At 30.4% G+C, this 26,174-nt stretch overlaps 1 protein-coding gene across 1 annotated transcript; it reads left to right on the forward strand.

The window, feature by feature from the left end:
- Positions 1-2,124: 2,124 nt before the first annotated feature.
- LOC140046577 (nuclear receptor subfamily 6 group A member 1-like) lies at positions 2,125-24,245 on the forward strand. Its single transcript, XM_072091275.1, has 6 exons — positions 2,125-2,200; positions 10,544-10,801; positions 11,762-11,817; positions 22,652-23,336; positions 23,819-24,032; positions 24,191-24,245. Exons 1-6 carry the CDS (start codon positions 2,125-2,127, stop codon positions 24,243-24,245), a joined length of 1,344 nt encoding a protein of 447 aa, XP_071947376.1.
- Positions 24,246-26,174: the final 1,929 nt, after the last annotated feature.

The raw sequence follows: 26,174 nt of genomic DNA on the forward strand, positions 1-26,174 counted from the left end.
TACTTTATTTAAGCATCGAACTACTATTATTGGGCACATCAAACTGTTTTGACACATAAAGTTTGATAGTGTAGACAGGGCTTTAGAATATGACTTTCTATCCAAAACTTTGAGTTAATTAAATCAAAATCATTACCATTTGTTATTTGGTCCCATCCTGTGTTATAAGTATACAGTTAATTGGCATTGCCGAAATTGATATTGTTTTTATTGACAGAGGATGTGATTCGTGGAAAAAACGATGGTGTTCCTGCTTGAATAAAACAAGCTTGAATTTGATCCAAGGACAGCCATATGGAGGGTTGTTATATCGCTTAGGAATTAGTTTAATTAGTATCATGTAGCAAAGAAAGTTAGTTGTATCATATAACATAATGGCAGTCAGAATTAAGCAAACAGGTTATAAAAAGACTCAACTGTACTCCTTGTACACTATAAGGCTACGGTATTTCGTCTAGAAGAATTCATGCCTCAAAGTGTGTATTCGTATATAAATTGAAAAAAAAAATTATAAAAAGATCTTGAATAATATTTCTTATTATAATGTTCTTATGGAAGATCTAAGAAAACTCTAACAAAAATAGTGTTTTTTGGGTTTTTTTTAGGCCTACAATTAAAGAATTTTAAGAACTTAGACCATAATTAAATGAATTGGCGATCCAATTATACTATAATATGTATTGGGTCCTTAGACAGTGTGACAAATATTTAAAATGCATTAGGGAAAAAAAACACATGACACATTTCTTTTGTTCGATCATTTTGTTTTTCATTAAATTATACACTTTCATAAATTGATTATTAAGTGATATGCTGTGTGAGAGATGGAGATTTGTTCATTTGGTTTATAAATAATACTCTGAATTCAAACAAATAACAACTGATTTTTAAATAATATGGTTCTGTTAAAAAATTATACAACCTTAACTTTAAAAAAGGAGACTCTATACTACAGAAAAATTAGGTAAAATATCAATAAAGAACATGAAACCTTTTTTTTTAAATAAAATTTGAAACTTTGAATGGAAGTATATGCACTGCAATGCTTTGCGAACTATTGAAAAATAGTTGTAATTGTTCCATTAAAAATATTGTTTTTTAATGTAAAATGAATGCATTGTCTAAGCTTGTTTTATTAACAATGGCTTATGCTTTAAACTATACTAAAATCATTAAATCTCTAATTGACAAATTCATGTATGCTCAATATAACAAATTTAGAAAAGCGCATTGTTTCTATAGAAACAATGCGCTTTTCTACATTTGTTATAAATGCTGTTGTTTTATGTTTAATTTAATGTTTTGTTTAATGTTAAAAAGGTTTAAAGTATCTTCGATTAATTTTATTAATTTTTGTATGCCTTGTTGTGTATAAATACAGAATGTTTGCATGTAGGCCTATTATTTATTTTGATTCATGTTACGTTTTTAAGTTAACTAATATTTGTCACTGTTTTATAAGAGTGAAATTTCCAATAAATTATTATTATTGTTATTATTTATTAGTAGTATTATAGTACAATGGTTGAACATAATAAGTGTTATTATACACTGGCCTAAGCAAGAGTGAAAACAGGGAAGAGCGAATTTCTTCCCTGCTTACATTAATACCATGGACCTATTGATGACATTGACTGCAATATCCCGCATTGGGGCTTTAGCATATTACCCTGTAAGGCTATATTAAAGTCTAAAATATTAAATATTCTTTCAAAAGTTAAAAAGAAAATTGAAGAATCTTGAATTTTATAGATTTATTAAACGATTATTAGGTATTAAAAAATAATAATAAATTATTAATTGTCTGAAATCAGTGTTGTTGTATAAGCGTTTCAAACAATTTAATAATGTAATAAGACAGTTTAATTACGGATTATTTTAAGTTCTAGTTCACATGTTATATTGATCACAATAATGAAATTGTTATTAACGGTATTATACGTGTACTGTATTCAAAGCGACTTCCGACTCATTCGGATATAGGTTATAAGCTCATTTTCATTTCTAAACGCTTAAATTCATTACGTAACATTATGTAAGAAGGCCTGTAGATAAGCCTATGGATAGATTTGAGGAGAAGCCAGATGATGTTTAGGTAGGATTCAAGTCCGGGTTAACTACAAAATGATTGCGTGGAGCTGGGGACATTACCCTTACCAAGAGGGGACTCAATCTACATCGAAAGAATCGTCTTTAACATGTAAGTATATGTATATCTGTATTGTACTGTAAATACAAAATACACGTGGTGTGTGACCCACGTTTTATGTATAGAAAATTTATTTTAAATTCAATAGCGATAACGAGGCAAGTTATAGGGTATTGTCTTCCCAATCCTTTGTTTTCGTCAGGCCTAGGCAATATTTTAACGAAAACACTCTCACAATTTACCAAGTCGTTTTAGTAACTAAATTGTAACCTGCCTGACTTCTAGAAAAAAATAAGTATTATTTTACGATATTGGTTTTTGTACGGTGAACATTTGCTATTTCATTTACCATATAGTTTACCATATTCAAAATATCCCTTGTATATGGCCATTTATTGTTAGTTTCATCAGGGAGTTGTACATAACGGAGTATGGTCAAAGCGGCCGCCAACCAAAGCGGCCGCCAGTTTAATATTGTCATTTGTATGGAACGCCATGTGCGCTTTAATCTTTGAGTGTCGTTGTCAATGCTATGGCGAGTTGAGTTACAGCTGTATGTATGGTCAAACCAATAAATATAAGCCAAATCATGTACTATCGAATCTTTATATTTCTATAATAATTAAGTTTATTATTCTGTTTTATTATTCTTTCTCCTTTATTGCATCCAGTAAACAGTGATGAAGTTGACATAAATATTTAAAAAACTTTATCAAAAAAAAAAAAAAACATAGTATAACACAAACCAAACAAGTTACTAAAATATATCATAGTCCACAAATCAGTCTTTCAATGGCCATCATAGTACATCCAATAACACAAACCAAAAGTTTGCCTGCCGATAAATCAATGTATATTTTAATAGTATTTTAATATTAACTAACTAAATATATTTACATATACTATCGAATCATTAATAATTTACGTTTGCATCATAATCAATGTACTATTGTACCTTTATATCTCATTTACGTACAGTACTATTTATTTGGTTATATCTCTTTCTTTTTTTAAATTCATTGGCAGTGAAGGGAAAAAATAACGTTGAACTGACCAGACGTTTCTCTCCTATCGAATCTTTATACAGTATTGCATTAATAATTTACGTACGGTATTGCCGAATCTTTATATCTTATTTACATACTATCGAATCTTTATAAAGTATTGCATTAATAATTTACGTACGGTATTGCCGAATCTTTATATCTTATTTACATACTATCGAATCTTTATAAAGTATTGCATTAATAATTTACGTACGGTATTGCCGAATCTTTAAATCTCATTTACATACTATCGAATCTTTATACAGTATTGCATTAATAATTTAAGTACGGTATTGCCGAATCTTTATATCTTATTTACATATACTATCGAATCTTTATACAGTATTGCATTAATAATTTACGTACGGTATTGCCGAATCTTTATATCTCATTTACATATAATATCGAATCTTTTTACTACAGTATTGCAATAATAATTTACGTACGGTATTGCCGAATCTTTATATCTCGTTTACTTTACTATCCAATATTTATACAGTATTGCATTCATTATTTACGTACGGTATTGCTGAATCTTTATATCTCATTTACACTGTACTATCGAATCTTGTTTTTTTTATTGATTAGTAATAGGGTGTGTTGTAATACATTGTTTGTGTTTTCAATAAAGCAAATAAAACGCGACCTTCTACAGCACTATTCCTCATGGCTGTCGAGTTATTAGCAGAAATTCACGTAATTAATTACCGTACCATACAGACACTTGCATCTTATTTTAGTATTTAAAACTAATTTTAAATTGATCAATATTTATATATCTGAAGGTGTAAAATAATTAAGGATATTAAATAAATAAATTAATAATGTCATCATGTTATTGTAATTAATTTAAATTATGATTGCGAACACTACTAGGCTTAGTTACTTTACTAATTAATTAATATACAATAACAAATATATATATTTTGATATACTTTATTGAAAAATGTATATATTATTCTTAATAATTGGCTTATATATTATATTAATATACAATACAAACACCACAATGTGTTTTATTGACTTTATTAAACATATATATCATTTCGAACAGTTATATTCTAGTAAGTAATCATCGATTCGCCATTTCGTTTAAAAGAACGTATCATATTCAATCTGTAAAAAAGAGAATAAATTACATAATAATGTAGATTGTTATTTATGTCCGAGGTAAAGAAAACCTGTCGAAACAATGACAATCAAAGATTACAAAACAACGACAATCAAAGCGCACACGGCGTTCCATACAAATTACCGTTATTGAATTAGCGGCCGCTTTGGTTGGCGGCCGCTTCGACCGGCGAGTTGAGTTACAGCTGTATGTATGGTCAAACCAATATTATAAGCCAAATCATGTACTATCGAATCTTTATATTTCTATAATAATTAAGTTTATTATTCTGTTTTATTATTCTTTCTCCTTTATTGCATCGTTAATAACAACTCTCTGGCTTCATTGCACTGTATATCTTTTTGATATTATGGAGGAAACAGCTATTTTTATTGTTTATCAAATAGAAAATAAAGAATGTATACATTCCTGAAAAAAAATTTATCAGACTTTCAAAAATGATTGTTCTATTTCTGTATCAACAGTTTCAACTTTCTATTAAGAATTATCTATATGTTTATTTATTATTTTCATAACAATACCAGACACAGGCCTACTGTATACAGGGAGATCTCCCTGATATCATAATATTTTTCGACGAAATATTAACAATAATAGGCCTAGGCATAACCTGAGAAGAGTGAAATTAACAATGACACTCTTTCCAGCAGACATAACAATGTTCCGACAAGAACAAACATTTGAACCAGTTTAGCAATAAAGTATACAGTATACCAGTATAGTTTCAATCGAAACAAGTTTACAATATGTTAAGAAATGATTAGGACCAGGGTGAAAGCATAGTATTTAGTATCTCGATACATTTTAGGACAATGGTGATAAAAGCGAGGAGAAAAAGGGTATTGCTAAACACCGCAAACCCCGCAAACCTCCAAAAAAACATAGCAAACCCTACCGAACCAACATAAAAGTGATTGAATCATGTAGTGTACAACCCACTGGGTATATCCATGTAAAAAAAAAATTCTACTGTTAACAACTTATTTTTGGGGTAAAACATCATTTTTTTGGTCAAAAATGATTGCTAAACCCCGCAAACCTCCAAAAAACCATAGCAAACCCCACTGAACCAACATAAAAGTGATTGAATAATGTAGTGTACGACCCACTGGGCATATAAATTATTAAATTTCTACTTTTAACTACTTTTTGGGGAAAAAACATCATTTTTTGGTTAAAAATTAGCAATCATTTTTGACCAAAAAATTATGTTTTACCTCCCAAAAATAAGTAGTTAACAGTAGAAATTTAATATTTTTTTACATGGATATACCCAGTGGGTTGTACACTACATGATTCAATCACTTTTATGTTGGTTCGGTGGGGTTTGCTATATTTTTTTGGAGGTTTGCGAGGTTTAGCAATCATTTTTGACCAAAAAATGATGTTTTACCACAAAAATTAGTAGTTAACAGTAGAAATTAAATATCTTTTTTACATGGATATACCCAGTGGGTTGTACACTACATGATTCAATCACTTTTATGTTGGTTCGGTGGCGTTTGCTACGGTATATTTTTTTGGAGGTTTGCAGGGTTTAGCAATCAATTTTGACCAAAAAATGGTGTTTTACCCCAAAAATAATTTAATTAGTTAACAGTAAAAATGTAATATTTTTTTACATGGACATACCCAGTGGGTTGTACACTACATGATTCAATCACTTTTATGTTGGTTCGATGGGGTTTGCTATGTTTTTTTGGAGGTTTGCGGGGGTTTGCGGTGTTTAGCAATACCCGAGAAAAAGTCATGTTGAAATTATGATAATAAATGGTAAGACCAGGCAAGAGTGAAATAAGACAAAAAGAGCCTAAATAGGCAAGACAATGGAACATAAACAATTATGTAACGCGTATAAAACCATGTTAAGTGAGGCATGACGAAGGAAATGATAACCACAGTACATTGGTTAATCTTTAAAAATGTGTAATATACATTTTTGAATTTTGAATTATACAAAAAATAGACAAGTTCGTTAATTTAAACAAAAATCATATAAAAACGAGTGACTTAGTGGATTTACAGACAGAGCGGAATGCGATTTTTTTCAAAAACGAAATTAACGTTAAAACAGTCATTTCCAACATTATTTCACAATTGAATTGCTTTAGGACCAGATCTCAGAATTTCCAAAAAAAATGTATGCAATAAGCTTCTGAAAACGAATAATGAGATTAAGAACAAGAATTAAAAAAACCAGTTGTTTTAAATAATTATTATATAATATATAAATAAAAAAGCTCTCAACGAAGACAACACAGATACTGAGATAGGCATATATGCATTGAATGTGCTGTTTTAATATTATGTACATTTATATTTTAACATTCTGTTTATAGAGTTTCGTTATATAATAACTCTCGGATTATGTAATAACATTATATAATTGTATAACAACATTATATAATAACAAATTATATAAAAATTGTATAATTATACGTCATTGTGCCATTGTGGTTAATTTTTTTTTCTTGGATAGAAAAGAGATTTCAAAATAAAAGATTTAAAGAATAAATGAATAATACAGTAATTAATAATATTTAAAATAACAATTTTATATAGGAATATTATATAATAAATTGAGGCAAGTATGCTTCAATTTATTGTTCATATGCTGTTCTATTGTCCATAATTCCAATGTTCTGATAAGAAAAACTGTGTGTTCTACCCAGTACCTAGGCCTACAACGCGAAGTGTGTTTGTACCGTATGGTGTAGTCTAATTCGATTTTGTGGCGAAACAAAACACTTTATTGTGAATGTAATGCTTTATACTTTGTTTGGTGTGTACAGTATATTCAATGTAACATAAGGATGAAGCTTTATCGCAATTAGTAATGTTATATAATAATGCATTTGACCTTGATAGAATGTACAGACAAAGATACTGTATTTCGTTAAAATCACTGGTACAAAACAATGCCTGTGTGAGGCTTCCTCATTCTAAATCTATTAATTATTATTAATAACATCACAATATCATATTAAACATTTTAAATTATTTTTATCTTAATTATTGGCCGAAATATTAAATAAGTATTTCGCTCAGACTTAAGAGCTTAATATATATATATATACATTTATATTATAAATCCAAAGGCAAATTACTGAAAAATGACAATGCTGTGGGTATCAGTGGCTGGATTTCAATGGGGATACAAAATAAAGCGAAAAGCTAAATCAAAACGAGAAGTAAAATAGCCAGAAAAGTTGGCAGAGCTTTTGGGCAACACTAGCCCTTCATAGCGAAAAGCGAAAAGCTAAATCAAAACGAAAAAGTAAAACAGCCAGAAAAGTTAGCAGAGCTTTCGGGCAACACTAGCCCTTCATCAGTGCAAGTACATTTTTATATATAAAGCTCTGTAAACGATAAAGTTTACTTTACCGTTTTGATTTAGCTTTTCGCTTTTTATTTTTGTATCTCCATTGAGATCCAGCCACTGATACCCACAGCATTGTCATTTTTTCAGTAATTTGCCTTTGGATTTAGATAGAATGTACAGACAAAGATATTTTGTTAAAATCACTGGTACAAAACAATGCATGTGTGAGGCTTCCTCTTTCTAAATATTTTCTACAAGAAATAGTATGGCTCAATGTAGATTGAATCTTTCTGGCGTTCTTCTAGTCATGCTATTAATTATCAATAAGTATAATCAGTATAGTTACTAGCCGTCTTCTTTTGAACCCCCGCAAAAAAAACATAGCAAACTCTATTGAACCAACATAAAAATGGTTGAATTGTGAAGTGTAAAACTCAAGACGACGATATGTCAGTTTTTTTAAATAAAAAAAAATGTTTTGTTAAATACTTATGTTTGGGGTAAAACATCAATATTTTGTAACAAATGACTGAAACCTCCACACAAACATAGCAAACCTCATGAAAAGGAAATAAAGGTTATTGAATCATGTCTTATAGACTCATTTGGTATGTTAGTTAAAAAACAAATTAAATTTTGTAAATTACAGTACTTATTTTTGGGCGAAATATAAATTGTTGTTAAAAATAATTGTATTTAAAAATTGATTTTTTTTATCCCCAAAATCAGCAGTTAACAACAAAAATGTCAATTAGATCTGAATTTTCCCGTTTGAAAGAGCCGAATTTAGAAAACCTGCACAAACCAAAAATTTTAACAAATGAAAACACCTTTTTTCTAAAAACCGAACAAAAATAGGAATATTTGAATCATCAAGAAGAAAATTTAGAGTACTAAAAACCACGTACTTTATGCACATACGACTATGGAAGTAATTTAGAGTACTAAAAACCACGTACTTTATGCACATACGACTATGGAAGTTGCCTATGATAAGCTAATTTTTTAACTTTTTATGGTAAGCTTGTTTTTCGTACCCGCAAAACAACAATCTAAACAATGAAATAATTGATGCATACCATAATGATTAGATCATAGATTTCAATGTGTTATCAATACACAAAGCAGATGGCCTCATGGTCGGGGAATACCGTACTTGTGTTTTACCCAACGGGAGATAAGCGGACTCCATAAGGAGCAGACGCTGGAGACGACTTATTACGCTATTAATTAAACACTTACAACTGCGCCAAATGCCATTCAGATAATAAGACACAATTAATATCCAATTAATCAATATTATTATTAATGACATCACAATATTATATTAAAAAATTTAAATTATTTTTATCTTCATTGGCCGAAATATTAAATAAGTATTTCGCTCAGACTTAAGCGTTTAAAATATATATATTTATATACGTTGGGATTTCAGGAATTTGTATAAAGAAGGGCATTATATTCATGGCTGGCCCAGTCGCGTGCGCAAATTTGAGTTAGTGTTTACCGACCAACGAACCGACCGACATAGAATTTGTAATTCGAAGAACAACGAGGTTATAACACATGTCCAATCAATCAATAGACCTATGTACCTGCTCATGTAGATAGATGAGTCAAATTTTGTTATTACCATTACTGTTAGAGTATACCCGGCTATGTGAAGAGAAACAATAGTAGTATATAATCAATAGAAAATTGAATTTATCAAGGACGTGGCCATATGATCAGTGGCCCGACGACGGTCCTGCAATGTTATACAACGCACGCCCATGATGTTTTATTACAACTACATGGTTTTACCAAAGAACTTATAACACAAGAATCTCCTGTTCTTCAATTTGCATTCAAAACACAGTATCGGAAGTACAGGGTTAAAAGGTCAAACTGGGCGACGCCATTTCACAGCATGGAGCAGCGCCCCCTCCAAACTAGGAAGTCAATTACTCTACCCCCCTAGAGTATTAGCAGATCCCCTATATGATTTTGACTTTCTAATTTGATGCGGGCGCCCTACTCCTCAGTCAATTACTCTATACCCCCTAGAGCATTAGCAGAACCCCTCTATGATTTTGACTTTCTAATTTGATGCGGGCGCCCTACTCCATGGCTCACTATCCCACAATGCCTTTCGAAATTGTTACGCGCTTCGGACGAACAGGAGATTCTTGTGTTATAAGTTCTTTGGTTTTACCTTCAGCAAAAGCAGCAGAACTATAACAATCAATTTTCTCCTGTTTTATTTTTAATATACTCAACCTCTTCTTGAGTACACCGATTTTAAGGGAAACTTTCTTTAAACGAACGAGGGGAAATATGTTTAAATACACGACAACCATTATCCAAGGGAAATAGGCCTATGAACTCGTTAATATGGGTTCTACTATATTTCGTTTGTCTTTTAAATGGGGTACTTTTTTATATTGAAGTTAAACTTAAAGTTTAGTTCCCACTAGATACGTAACACAAAATCAATGTCGAGCGGCCCTTCGAATAATCCATCGCATTACTGATTATCAAAATCTTTCAGTGGAGAGTATTACAATTTCGCAACCCTACACTATTTCAACCCCGCTTAAACCAGGTGTGCCAATACTGGGCCCAGTGATCATAATAAACGTATGATGGGATTGACACAGTAGTATAAATTTGCAAAAAGAACTCTAGTTTTATTTTACGTAGCGCCACCAGCGGGTGTTTATATTTTAGTTTCGAAAAAAAATGTCGCGCCATTTTTAAACACTGAATTAATCGGACTTATATTATTATGAAATGTTGTAAACTAACTAACGTTAATACCACAAAGTATAACAAAAGCCATTAATAACTGCAGGACCAATTAATTTCCACATTTAACATAAATGTAATAAGTATTATCGTATTCTTATTTGCAGCAAATTATTACAAAGACTACCAACCAAAAACTGAAGATGGTTTTAAAACGTGTCTTATCTGTGGGGACAGAGCCACTGGTCTCCACTATGGAATCGTATCTTGTGAAGGGTGTAAGGGATTCTTCAAGAGAAGCATCTGCAACAAGCGGGTGTATAGGTGCCTGCGTGACAAGAACTGCATGATGTCGAGACAGAAGCGAAATCGATGTCAATATTGCAGATTATCTAAATGTCTACAAGTTGGGATGAACAGAAAAGGTAAGAGCTAAGTGAGCTTCAGGAGTCTAGTCACTTACCCGGGTAAGTCGCTTTCATCAACCAACTTCGCTAACTTCTATACGTAGGCTTACGTAGGCTACATGTAGACCCGAATGTGCCAATACAGCTTAACAAACCCAAGTTTATCTTTTTCATTTGATTGGTGGATTTAGAATTAGGTGCCGTATTCATAATATTTTTTCACTTTCAGTTGTTCAGAGAAAAAAATAGTTTTGCAACGCGGTAGCCCTTAATGTTGCGCGCGACGAGAATCCAACCTGTAGAGTGTGCCAACCTGAGTGCCGAATGTTTACATGCCATATACACTTTAACATTCGATTAAAAGGGCCTGATTAAACATGATATTTCCTCCATGATTAATTTGAATAAAGTTTAGCAGGAGCAGTAATAGAACAGTCCAACTTTCAACTCAAATATTCTCACGTTGTTTGTATACAACAAATCTAAATAACAGTTTTTCGCCTTATATTATATTTTTTCTTTTTCATATTATTATATAAATTATCTTAACCATGGCATTTACTGCTTACCGTACATACAACCATGAAGAAATAGGTTATTATTTCTCCATGGTACAACACCTTAAATAATAAACCTCCAAAACACAGAGGGCGCCAAACATAATAGTTGTGCCCGTTATATCTTTTCATAGTTAATGTATTTAGAAATACAGAATCAAATGTTTTTCACATGTATCACATAGTATCATAGACCATAAGCAAACTTATATTGTCCATATGAGATGCAAATGAGGTGTTGTATTATCAAATATCCCTATGATATACAAATATTATAGTATGTGGAGATACAGAACTAATACTCATATGAATTGTTTGTTTCATAATAATAGAGGCCTGTTATTTAAATATTAATCTAAGGTACATAATTTTATTTCAAATATTGTGTAATGATTTGCACATGTTTATTATTTATTTGTAGCAATAAGAGAAGATGGAATGCCAGGTGGAAGAAACAAAAGCATAGGCCCAGTTGAGGTATGTTTACATGTGCATTATATCAATGTATAATTAACATCACGTATTCGATTAAAAAAAAAGGTCTTGCAGTTGTAACTGTATTATATATTAAAACAGAGATAATATATATAATATAAGATTGATTGCTCTAACATTGACATCTCCTAGGCTTACTTATATTTTCAAAAACGTAAGTAACGATAATAAAACAATAGGCACATACCACTAGCAGATCTATAGTGGATTTAATAAATCCACCCTGTAACTAGTAGCATAGGTCCGGTCAGTTATTGTGTCGAAAGCAATACTTTACAGTATGTACGGTAGGTCTAAATATAGTAATATGTTACTACACAGTTATATTAATTTTCATTATAAAATAATACAGTAAATATTGAAAAGAAGCATCTTCTCAATTAACATGACATTGTACAGAAAATATTAAAATATACCATATAGTTATTGTATAGCTTAATGATTATCTTTGTATAACAATACACTTTTGCATTTCTCTACTGTTATTTGTTGTATTATGCCCTCTATAGGTAACATTGTTCAGTTTATTATCGCGATGCGGCGCTGTGCAATAATAATTTTACAAAAACGTTAACTGATAAAATTTGTAATTTGAATTATTATGACAACTCAGATTCAATTAACTTAGTATAAAACTGACTCCAAATAATGAGAGGGAACGTTTTATACTATGTTATTTAAACATAATCATTGCAACTACTGAAGTATAGTTCATATTCCGTAGTTTTTAAAACAAATAGTTATTCCGCCCTCTGTGGGCAACATTGTCCGATTTTATATCGTGATGGGGCGCTGTGCAACTTGGAAAACGGCACTCTCATTTTTGTTTGACAACAGTTGAAAAGACTACTTTATTTGGAAAAAAATATGGAACTTATTTTTAAAATACAATGTTGTCAATATCGTCGCATTATTGTAACTTTATAATGCAACAGTCAAAAATACATTACAAATATTTTGAATGAATGAATGAATTTAGTTTGAATGATTTATACTAATTTCCAACATTTAGATGCTGCTTAGTGATGCTGTACAAATGTTAGTTATATATCTCTGTAAACTTCATTCATCACATTACCATTGATATAAACAATATTATATAAACATTATTAAATGTACGATTGATTTAAAATACTGTAGACTGTATCTGTTAAAATATTCTTCAAATTTTCTTTTGAAAATGAATTTACTTATTTAAATATTATTATAAATGCACATAGACAATTACAAACCGTGGCCAGATTGCATGCAATATCACACAAATAAATATATAATAAAATATTGTTCAATTACAATTGACTACAATACTAAATTACCGTATATGTATATATTTACAATGTATATACTGTAATACATAAAGGATATACTATGATATAAACAGAAAAGGAAACATTAAGAGAAAATGTAAAACCTTTTATTCCATCTATGATATCCAATTTATATGACAACGAAGAGTAGGCATAATATTAGGTTACCAATATGCATGTATGATGTTTACTTCGATTGTAGAAACAAATTGGTTCTTGCATTTGGTTATACTTGATTGGATATTAGATGAGAAATCAAGGTTTCGTTAAAATTCCGTAAAATTTACCTGTCATTATTATGTTTATTTGCATCTATCAACCTTGGACACTGATTTAAGCAGTTTTGTTATTTAACTATTATTTGTATAATACTCTCTCAACCATGGCCATCATACAGATGTTTGAATGTGAAAATCTTTTCAACTAGTTCAAGGAAATGACCATTTATGTAGTGTGATCTGAGTGGTCAGATTTTTTCCATGGTCAAGACTTGCATTGTTTACATTCTAAAAATTGATGCGATTATCTCGAAAGGCATCCCAAGGCTGCTTTGTTTGTGCCAACACAACATTATCTGCGCATGTGCAGTTTGGTCATATTCACTTTGGAAGGTCAATAGCTGGAAGTGCAAATTTTTGCTTTAATAATGTCATTAGTTTAATTAAATTTGCTCTTAGTTTTATTCAGTGTGATTATAGAAAAAATGATAATATATTGATCCTAAATTAAACAATTTCCAATTCTAATTTTTAACTGCAGAAATTACTAAATAAATCGGTTATTTATTACATTATTACATTTTTAAACAAGATTAATTAGATTTATGTTCACATTCCCTAATATGAATTTCATTTAAGGTATGTTTAATTTGAATTGTGAATTAATCGTGTACATTGGATACTTTATTAAGTCGAAACAAAGACCCAGGAAATAATTTTCCACTGAAAAATTATTTCGTTTTTTAAATATTAGGTTGAATATGCCATTTTAATGTCATATAAGTTATTCACTTCGACCAAAAATCGAGAAAAAAATCATTTACCTAGAAAAAATGCAATTTAACGCAAAAATAGTCCAAATTGACTGTTGGTTGAATTTAAGCGTATATTTTATCTTTTTATAAGTGAAAACATTATTTGTTTTTATACGCTATGGAAATGTAATACTTTTCCTTTGCCTTTAATATTTTGCTTAAACGAATTTCTTTACTATGGACTTGTAACATTGTAATTTTGTTGGCGACTCATTTGTAAACTGCTTTTCAACCAATACTACACCTTGATTAAATTGTAGTTTTTGTTTAAATATCGCCCAGGCTGAAACGGCGAACAAATTAATTATTTACAAAACAAAATTCTATATACAGATAGTTTAACCAACAAATACCGTTTTATAAATAGATATAGTAGTACGATACCTGATCATTAACCAAATTAAAAGAATAAAATTAAAGAACATTTTTAGGCTAAATCCGGTATAAAAGACTGGTACTTTTTTTTTGTCTTATGTAGGATCGACCCACTTTTATTTCTTCATCAATAAAATGTTCGTTTACAATGCATTGCACATCAGTAATGTAATGATACAATACAATATAATTGACATTAAATAACTTTCGGTACATCTGATATCTCACTCCTACACCATTGCATTTTATATATAATAGTATAAGGAAAGAAGAAAAAAAAATATTTTCCTCTATGTTATACACTCTTTACACGTTTTTCAATCCTTAACAATGTACGTATAATTTACCACAGAATTCTTTATTTTATAACTCTTTTTATCTCTTTCAGGCAATCAAAAAAAAGTTCTATTTTACTTTACCTAAATATCAATTTTATAAATGTTAATTTTATACCTTGCTAAATTGTTACGGTCCATATCTGACCACATTTTTTTTGCCTTTTTTTTATTTATTAAAAACTGACAATTGATTATACCTTCTAACTCCGCAGTGAACATTAACCATGGACATTTTTTAACAAGTCCTAGGCTATGTTTGACTTTACTTTTATAAACACAGAAAGTTAAAATGGAAAATATTTCATTAATTTTGACATCATATTTTCCAAGTACAATTTTCTTCCATGTAACTTCCTGAGTAAAAGCAAAACATGTTTTCAGCATAGCGCAACATTTTACCCAGCAATGTTTTACTTCTTTGCATGTAAATAACATATGCTTTTCATTTTCAACCTCCTCATTACAATATTCACAATAATTACTGTTTGACAAATTCCATAATATTAGCTTACACCTAGTTGGTAAAATTTTATGTAGCAACTTAAAATTAAAGAAAGCCACTCTTTTTATGTGCAACATACTCTTAACTTTGTTTTTCCAACATAGATTCTAGTCAATAAAACAATTTTGAAGTTGGTTTTCCCATTTATCTTGTGCTTTTGGTAAGCACGCTTTAAAAGACTGATACTTTATAGAAAGCATCGCATTACATACAATGCCACTTCAATATCCTACCATTAAACATAAAGATGTGTTCTTGAGATCATTGTAGACAAGTAATAACTATCTCTACTCGTTACAATGCTATTGATTTTATATAGGCCTAATTATTCTATTAGTATTATGTAATCGAAGCAATACACATTGACCTCTTAGAAGGTTGGGGAAACCGTTTAACCTAATTCCAGTGGAGGTTGGGAATACCCTTTGACCCTCAAGCTTGGGGGACGTTTCTTTATCTGCCTCCGACTGTTCAGTTATCCCCTTATACACGCTAGGCCTAGGTCAAAGTTACGCATCTACTCAACATTGGAAGGTTGTTTAACTGCATTACTGCTGCGTGACATTGTTAGTGAAGACCATGGCCTGCATAGCCTAGCAACGGTAATAGCTAACTTAACCTTATGATAAAAGGCAGTAATCAGACAGAGATGGAGTTATCAGCCTTCTGCGTATAAGGTCGATGTGGAGAGGTGTTTCCCGGCCTTACATCTATGTAATGATCTTCAAAATGGCCTCTATACTTTTGCTTTTAAACTTAGTCCACAATTCAATAAATGTATTCAAGACCAGTAAAGAGCGACAAGAACGTACTGTAATTTGATAGAACCATGGTCTCCGTGACATAAATATGTAACTTCGTAAATGTGTTTACACCAATTATAACATTTCAGGCCTAATGATTATATTTGTTTTTTTCTATTTTATTAAATAAATCATTCAAATACCACCTGTCAATTGCAGCAACAGCTTGTGACTGTATAGGACTGGTTGTGTATTACATTTTGAATTATAGTATAGGCCAGTTTGCAACTCTCTAATGAGGCTACCAACAATGTCACTGTGGTTTTAGTTTTATATGTAGCTCTTAAATGGGTATTGAGGTAGTTTTAAGACAGTTGAATTTCGGGAGACGAGATATTATACAGAACAGTCTTCAATATCGATCATTAAGCCACCACATCTGATAGATAGATAGATAGATAAATTAAAAAAAGATTCTTTCTGCAAAAAGTTTCTACAATTTTAGAATGCCTACTAAAAAAATATTCATATAATATACGTATCTTTACAAAGGATGTTAATTTTTTTTTATCAATTATCTTCAAGGTATTGATTACTACTATAGTTTATAATTCTAAATTATAGTTATTGGTAATTTTGAATTCCATAAATTATGAAAGTCAATTATAAAGTCATGGACGAATGAAAAAATAGCCGTAATTAAATTCTACAACTGATCAAGTCCAGGCACCTGAACCACCAAAGACCTTGTGTAAAATCCAGATAAATTGAAGTCCAAGCACAAATAGCCTTGTGATGTCCAGGGCCTATTATTTGACCATAGGCCCACAGCCTTGGTCATGCTGATTGCTCATTATGCGGGGAAACAAAAATACAGTATTGGCTTATTTCTTGCTGCTATTAATAATAATCGGGCACCATAAAATCCAACCAAGGTTAAATGTTACGTAATCTCAAGGTAGAACTAATTTAAATGTCAATTGATGAAATGATAATTTTCAATGCAGAGTAGTCCTCCAAGGTTGTATTGAGTAACGATAGATGTAACGTCTTCCGTTTTTAGAACACTAAAAAAAACTCGTGGTCTAGAGTACCTCTTGGTCATTTCGAACCCTAATGATATGAAAAAGTCTCAGAAAAACATGGTGGCATTATATTTTTCAAATTTACAATTTGGAAAATTCATGACTGGGCTATTATATTATTAACAAGATTTTATCAAACAAATAATAAAATTGAATAGTCTACCTGATTATTTACCTTCAGCTAAAAATTAGTAAAATATTAAATCACAGTTCGTGTATCATAAAAAAGAAAACGAGCACCAAATCAATATCGATTAATCATTTTTGACAGGTTGTTGTCAATGAAAGTGTTAATTCACTCCAACAAATATATTCTTAATTAAACTCCACAACTTATATCATTGTTACATATTAATACTATATCATTTCTAAAACTTTTTAAATTGCATCGACCTTTAATAAACTCGATACGAGATTTTCATCCTTCGGTACAAACGAGTTTATTCTATATTAAAATGGTATTAAAACATTGTTTGACGAATTTTTACATTAAATAACTTTGTTGTTTGTTTCATATTCTTTTTCTTTGTTCATAAAAAGTCTAGATTTTAAAAAGCATATTTTTATTTTATTTTAAAATTCCAATCGATTATTGATATCTAGCTGGTTAATTGTGTTATCAGCCATACCATAGCCATACCTTTTCTACTGAGTACTGTATTTGAATACAATCATTTCTCAAAAATAGAAAATAAAAAATAATGCCTATGGTGTAGGCTTTTACAATACATTGTAAATTGAACATGTTTTATTAAAACGTAAAATTATTCAGAGAGTTTAAAAAAAAATGTTGTAAAAAATAAAATTAAAATAATGTTAGGCTTTTAACAATGTTTAATAAGGATTAGTTTAACAAGGATTAGTTTTTTTTTCTCTTTTGTGGCCAAAACACCACTTTTATTCACATTCATATTATTTCATATTACATAAAATCGTATTATTTAACTTGTAAATGTCGTTACAGTTCATAAGTAACATTTTTACATATATGAATTCTGTATTACTCCTTTTTTCATAAATTTTCTTATATTTTGCTATACACTTGACAGGATCATCATTATCATCTATCCCGTTTTAAAATAGTTTTTTCACATTTTTATTTGTTTGTTTTCATTTTACAACCCGGATTATACAATATATTTATATACATGATAAAAAGAAAATAAACTAGAATTTAATTCGTCACTTTGACGAATTATAGGTGATCATTTTTATCGCTTTACTGACATTAATATTTTTTAAACATGCACGTACGTTAACATACAATAGGAAAATGTTGATGTATACCATCCTGATATACGCTATAGTGCTGAGTTGTGCCTATTATGTGTCATATACAATATGTACAGTTTATATCTATATACAGTGTAGCATAGGTGAAATTACGGGACCCACATCATGTTCAAATTTTTTGGTATGATGGAATTATCAAAATAAACTCGAAGATGACAATTTCGAAAGATAATAAATTGAGCAAATAAATATAAGGATTGGAAGATAATTTGACACGTAGAAGCGCAATGCGCGCTCTTTGAAATTTGTATAACTTTGACTAAAGAAATTTAAAAACAACGTTTTAACTTCAACTGGCCATATGATAACATCACAACATCCGATGGGCTTAATTTTTATATGAATTCATATCTACATTTATTCAGCTTTCATAATAAATTATAATCTTCAAGGTCACCTTTAATTCTGAAGAGCTATAACATATTCAAATGTATGGTGTAGCTGAAATTACACGACCTTGGTTATTAAAGTTTTTACACATGATGACGTCATCAAAATAAAAATGTTGACAACTCTTGAGAAAGATAATTAATTGAGCAAGCACATACTAAAATTTCGGCGAAAATCGGGCTCAAATAACGGAGATGCGCTCTATTGAATGTGATAACCCACACAAAAAGATAAAAATTACTAATTTTTAAATTAAAGTGGCCATTTGATGACGTCATACCATTTTGTATGTCTAATGTGTACATGAATATGTATCTACAACCCAATGGCTTCCCGAATAAGTTAAAAAAATTGGGGGTCACCTGCCATTCTGAAGAGTTATATTCATTTTAAAAAGGCCTTATTTTTCACCATTTTCAGCACTTTGATGCAATTAATTTGCGCATTTTGTTATTTTTAACCTGCTCGTATAGCGTTATTTTAAGTCGGAACTGACTCAAATTTGGTGAATGTACTAAGGATGGTGAGTAGAACGCGATTTGTATAAAAAAATTGCAATTTTTACGCTTTGTAAGTATCGCGTGCGCAAAATATTTTTTTTGCGCAGTAATTTTTTGAAACACGCAATTGGCCTAATTCATGCTCTAAATTGATTAAAACGTAATTTTGAGCTTTTTAAATTGCGCATGACCCTACGTGCGCGCGCGTTTTTACTTGCTAATATTTTTACCCTTGACCTGAAGTTTACGTGTAGTGAATTTCATAAATATGTGATAATGAATTATGGATATATGATTGATAATGTGATTTCACAAAATGGCGTATACGTGACGTCACGGGTGAGAGATCACGCTGAAAAGCTTATTATGGCTAAGTTAAAGTATTTGAAAGACATTGTGAAATTTTTGTGATCATTGCTATTCAACTTTTTGAGATATTTGATGAACAAAAAGTGTACAGAAAGAATAATAACAATAATAAAGATTTTGTACAATAACAATAGGTGATCATTTTATTCTAAATGAAATGATCACCTAATAAAACAATAATAGCTCAGTACCACCAGTAACCCGTATCACAGTAATTCCTTTTCTGATAATCGTATCAAATTAGAAATTATATTAGCATAATATTATTTCTTAAAGCTACCCATTTTTATATACTTTATTTCTTTCTGTATTGTTATATGTTTCACATTCAATGTTATATAACATATTGCTTTTAAATGAATTCCATAACGATTTACCCACTGGCTTATTTAGTGCTGATAACATTTTTATTCTATAAATAGTAAATGCTGCAAAAGTGTATAAATATAATCTATTAGCTTATCTCCCGTTCCTAGTATTAATTGTTTAAATGATATATTATTGTGGTTTAAACTTACAAAGATACTAAGCATTTTCCTCCAAAATTTCTGAATAAATCTACAACTAAAAAACAAATGATTTTCATTTTCAATTTCTCCACATTTGTCACACGTTTGTGTTTCCTTAACTTTCCACTGATACAGCCGTTTGTTGGTAGGCAGTATTCTATGTAACATCTTATAATTGAATTGTGCTAGTTTCTTATCTTTCATTTTACATACTTTCCGTAACCAAGATGTTTTCCAATCTATGTTGTTATCATTGAAGTACTCTTCCCATTTTAGTTGTGACGTTGGAATAATGAAATATTCTTTCACAAACCATGAGTATATTAGTTTGGTAGTAATAATCTCATACTTGGTCCCAACTAACTCATCATTATCATCGCAATTGAAAATATCTACCTCCTTAATAATACGTTTCCATTGAATTGGTATTGCCTTAATAATGCACAAAAACTCATTTAACCAGTTTGTTTTACATTGTAGTTTCACCAGTATTTCGTTTGATGTTAAAACAGTGTTCTTATTAACAATGTTTTTAATACTGATAATGCCACTGTCAATCCAATGCTTGTAGAAAAGCGATTTTTTTTTTAGTTTAACGTAGTGGTTTCCCCACAGTTGCTCATTCATTATATCGTTATAAGTTTCAGGTTTTTTTTAGAGATTCTGTTATAATTTAATTTAAGTAGCTTTTATCATATTTTTGTAAAACAGTGGAATTTTATCAGAATTAACATCACTAATGCTATGACATGACATATTAAGTAAAACATTAACATCACATATTTTTTTAATATAATACATTGGAATATTTTTCCATTTAGCACCATTATCATTCATAATTCTTTTTAACCAGCCACACATGAGTGCGTTAACATGAAGAGTAAAGTCAGGCATTTTAATGCCTCCCATCTCATCATCACCAATTATAGTTTTTCTTTTTATCTTTTCCCTTTTATTGTTCCAAATAAAATTATATATTAGATTTGTAACTTGTGTATATACATATTTTGGAACATCAGTGATATTTGCAGCATATGTTAATTTAGATAGTGCAAGACTTTTCAGGATTATTATTCTACCAAAAATTGAAAGATTTCTAGCATTCCATTGTTTTAAAGTCTTTTATAGCTCTATTAATTTAACATCCCAGTTTTTAGTCGCGTGGAAGCGACTCTATAGTTCACTATGTCAGTCGGTTGGTCGGTCGGTAAACACTAACTTGTATATGACCTTATCTTGATATCAGTTTAATCTAGCTTAGTCAATTTTTCACAGTATATTCCTTATGGCCAGGAATCGATGTGGTTATGTTTTCACGGTGCGCAATAAAAAATTACGCGGTCTACGCACGATTTAACGAAATCACGTTTTTACAGTAATCAAATCTTCACAACCATGAATCACAATTAAATACAATTTGGTACTCATAAATTTCAGGGCATAAATCATCATATGGCAATACAATTACGCGCGTAGCGCATGTAACGCATGCGTACGCGCGCTTAAAATTTTCAAAATTTATTTTCGATGAAATAAGAGTACGTTTCAGGCAATTTTAAGCGTTTACAAAATTGCCATGAGTGCGCAGATTTTTTGCGCGCACTGCACGTTAAATGTTATTGCGCACTCTTTTTGCCCGATTTCTGTTTTCTTGACTTACTTTTCAACTTGAAATTACGTTATACGAGCACGTCAAAACTGACAGGCTACGCACGTGTAAATTTAAAAAATATAACTGTTTTTAAACATTTCAACATTTTTAAACATGTTCAGTAATTTCGGTCAGTTGGTAGGTTGGTCGGTCGGTCGGTAAACACTAAGCACGCGACTGCAGCCATCTATATGGCCTTGTTTCTGGTACATTCTTCTGTATTATACCCTACATATATGCCTAAAATTTTGATCGGGTGTTTTACCCAATTTAATTCTAAAGGCCTATCTATTCTGTTCTTCCATTTACCAATCAAAAAAGCATTGGTTTTTTTTTTATTTAGTGTCATTCCAGATACTTCACAAAAAAGTTCAATTACACTGACTGCTGACTTAATACTTTTGTCATTACCAACATACAAAACAGTATCATCGGCTAATTGGCTTATTCTAGCTTCTATGTTATTTTCATTATTTGGAAGTTTAATACGCGGTACCCTTATATAGTCATCTTTGTTTCTTATTCTAGATGCCATTACTTCAACCACTAAAATGAATAACAGAGCAGATAGAGGACAACCTTGTCTAATACCTCTTTCCATTTTAAAATTGTTTGAAACCCAGCCATTTTTAACTGTGACACATTCAACGTTATTATATAATACTTTTACCCAGTTACAAAAGGAATAGTTTAATAAAGATTGTGTATTTCTTTTTATTAGTTAACATCTGAGGAAATAGAAAGGATTATGTCTGGTGAAGAATATGGCATGGTAGAAAGTAGTAGTAAAGCAAGTGCGATGAGTCCATCTAGAAGTGATGGTTTTTCCGACCAGTATTCGCCGAACTCAAACGGTACAGACAGCGTTTACTCGGGTGATTCTGATCGCCAGGACGGACAACAACCTCAGGTAGATGTTGGAAGACCTAGATGGTTTCCAAGTAACAGTTCTCTTCTTCCTGAAGTCGAGAAGTTAATCATAATTGAAATGCAACAACATCTCCAAATACCATGTGAATATACTTCAAAAAAGGTAGTTGATCCAATAGAACTGTTTGAGTTACTTTGTAAAATAATGGACGAGACACTGCATATTGAAATCCTGTGGGCTAAGAGAATGCCTTATGCCCACAAAGTCCCGATTGCAGATCTGACACTTATAATCAAAAGTACATGGGCAGAGAATCTAATTCTTGCTGCTCTTCACTCCAAACCTAAAAATGTTGTTGAAGATATTAGTAACATTTTAGAAAGTTATCTCCCGAATGACGAAGAGCTTCGTCGATTTGGTCAGACTGGCATTGAGATTATAGACAAAATGACCACAACTGCTGCTCGATATCACAAGATGGCTGTTAACCTCGGAGAGTTCGTTTGCCTCAAGACAATCAATTTCCTTAACCCAGGTATGAAGAATATGCTTTCTAATGATAAATGTAATGTGTTTCTTTTTGCCATACTGTAAATGTTTTAATTTATTTTGTTTTACCACTATACTCTCCTAGATATTTCCCCCCTGAAATTTTTTATTTATTTAACTTAAATTATTTTTTTTGCATATGCCATTTTAATCTCACATGATAGTCATTAACTGTAAAATTTCCCTGAAAAATGTGTAATTTAAAAGCAAAGAATAGACAAGTTGTCTGTTTTTTTGTTAAATTTAACAGTTTATTTTTCCATAAGTGAAACAATTATTTTTGAAACTACTACAAAATGACCTACAGTATTTAAAGTATAATTTTATCAATCTTAATTTTTCATGTTTTTGGGGGATAATACATCTTTAAATGTGGGCACATTAATTCTATATATACAGGTATTAGGCTACATAGCAACCATGTAAATTGCTAAAACATATTACTCTTTATTTTATTTTATTGAATAGAAATAGAGGGCTTATCCGATTCAACAGCCATTGAAGAATTGAGCAAGCATTACTGTTTTTTACTACACGATCATTCGCAGCTGAACGACAACGCCCAAACGGGCCGCTTTAGGGAACTCATGATGTTGTTACCAGACGTGCGTTTTCTCGCGCGCAAATTTAACGAAGTGTCCGTAGACAATATCCCTCTACTGTTCAAAGCCATAACGCATGCGTGCCAATTGAGAAACAGTTCTACACCGAATGCCGTTGATAGCGGGCCAACGACATCTTCAGCAGTGTCAATGATTACTGAATGACTGAATGGTCAATTTTTAAGGCAATGTTTTACCTCCATGGTTTTATACAATGCAATATAAATTATTTTAAAAGCTGCATTTTAAGACTTAAGCAACTGTCCATAAAGTACTGTACAAGTCAATACTGATATGGCACCACTCAATTATCCATATGATACCTTGTTAGTACCATTGGTTTTTTTTGTATTAATTCAGAATAAATTGAATGCATTACACTGTATTATTTAAAATATGAATGTCCGATTAAGCCTGGTTAGCAATAGAAACAAAACGGGTAAAGCTATTACATCATAGAAAATAATCATTTCTTCGTATAGGCCTACTCAGTATTGCATGGTTTTGTAGTTATATTTACATGTAGATTAGTTTAGTTGTTTGTAGTTTGTTTAGTTTTGCACGGTGGTTTTAAGATTTTATTTGAAAAAAAAAAAATTAATGTTCAGTAATTATATTTCGATTACAGCTCCCTTCAATTCGCTCTCTCGTGCTATAGGCCTTACTTCAGTATAACTTGATTTACCCATAATTATTACTCTCATAAAAATATGAAATATGGTAAACGTTACTAATTATAAATGTGATTTTAAAGTAGAAAGAAGGATAAAACGAAATAGAGAAATATATACTGGTAAAGTATTATAATATCGTAGTATTGTGTACACTAATCAAAATGATCTTTTACAAATTAAACATTCAGCTGAATGTTAGGTCTAAAGAATAGGCCATAACAATGAAATCTAGATTGCGACATGTTTTAATTAAGTGCCAACAATGATATTACAAACGCTAGTACTGTAGTCTTTTATATTTTAATTCTTAATTATGCACCTTTGTGTAGACCTAACAACAGTGTGGTAGTTGTGCTATGGTGTACGTTCGTTCTCAGCTGATTGTATTGGGCTTAAAATGCAATTTTTATTACATTTCAAATGCTGCATATTTTCATATATTTTTCAACAAATGCAATTTTATTGTTTTGCATATTTTTTTGTTATACCTATATATTTTTAATTTGGCAGAAATTTAATTTTCGATTATGAATGATCACTGTAAGTTTTTGAGTCTTATTCGTTCATTTGAGACCAAATAAAAAAGTATTAGTTTAGTCCGGTTATTTGAATTGTTTTGTTTAATTAGAGGCTTCTATTTTATTGTGGATGTACCGAAATTAGTAGTTTAAGGGACAACCATGTTTACACACTTCGGAATGCTTGACGACCATATACATTTTCGATGAAAACAATTAATCATTCCAACGTTATCTATCATTTATATGTATACAGTGTTGATTTAAGGTAGATAAAGATAGTTAAAATACTCAGCTTAAATGCTGAACACTTTCTAATTATTGTGCTGTAGATAAGTTTTTGATTTTCCTTATATTTTACATTATTTTAAGTTTATTTAATATCGTTTGTTATTTTTCCAATCGTTTTATTTATATAAATCGTTACATTCATTTAAACCAATATGGTTTCATCTATTCTTTGAAGGTACAGTTGTTATATTATTTATAATTTTTGAGATATCGGTTTATGAGGTTGAAAGTACTTGAAACTGTCAGTGCTGTCATATAATTCTAAAATAATAGGGATTGGGATAAAATAATACTTTCAATTATGATATTATTTTAATACAGTGCCTCATTTCGGCATTGTAAAATTATTGACTTTTGAATAATAAATCTGGATTAAAAGTTTACATTATTTTAAGGTTATTTATCATTTGTTACTTTTCGAAACGTTTTAATCTCTGCAACGAAATTGAAATCCTACAAAATGGGGTTTATCATCTAAAATTAATGGACTTATAGCTTATACATAAATACTAGCTTATTAGGTAATTTTGAAAACTGATATAATTGTCCCCCTAAAAATATTCCATTTTAATGTCACATAATAGTTAATCACTAAATTGTCTATCAGACAATGGGTTTTGGTTAAAATTAAGCATTTCTTTTGTGTTTTTATAAGTAAAATAATTATTTGTGTTGATTTTTTTTCTACAGAAATTATTAACTTTATTAAAAGTGCAAAATGGCCTATTCAAATTCTGAT

The sequence above is a fragment of the Antedon mediterranea genome, chromosome 4, assembly GCF_964355755.1.
Source record: "Antedon mediterranea chromosome 4, ecAntMedi1.1, whole genome shotgun sequence".
Classification (NCBI taxonomy): domain Eukaryota; kingdom Metazoa; phylum Echinodermata; class Crinoidea; order Comatulida; family Antedonidae; genus Antedon; species Antedon mediterranea.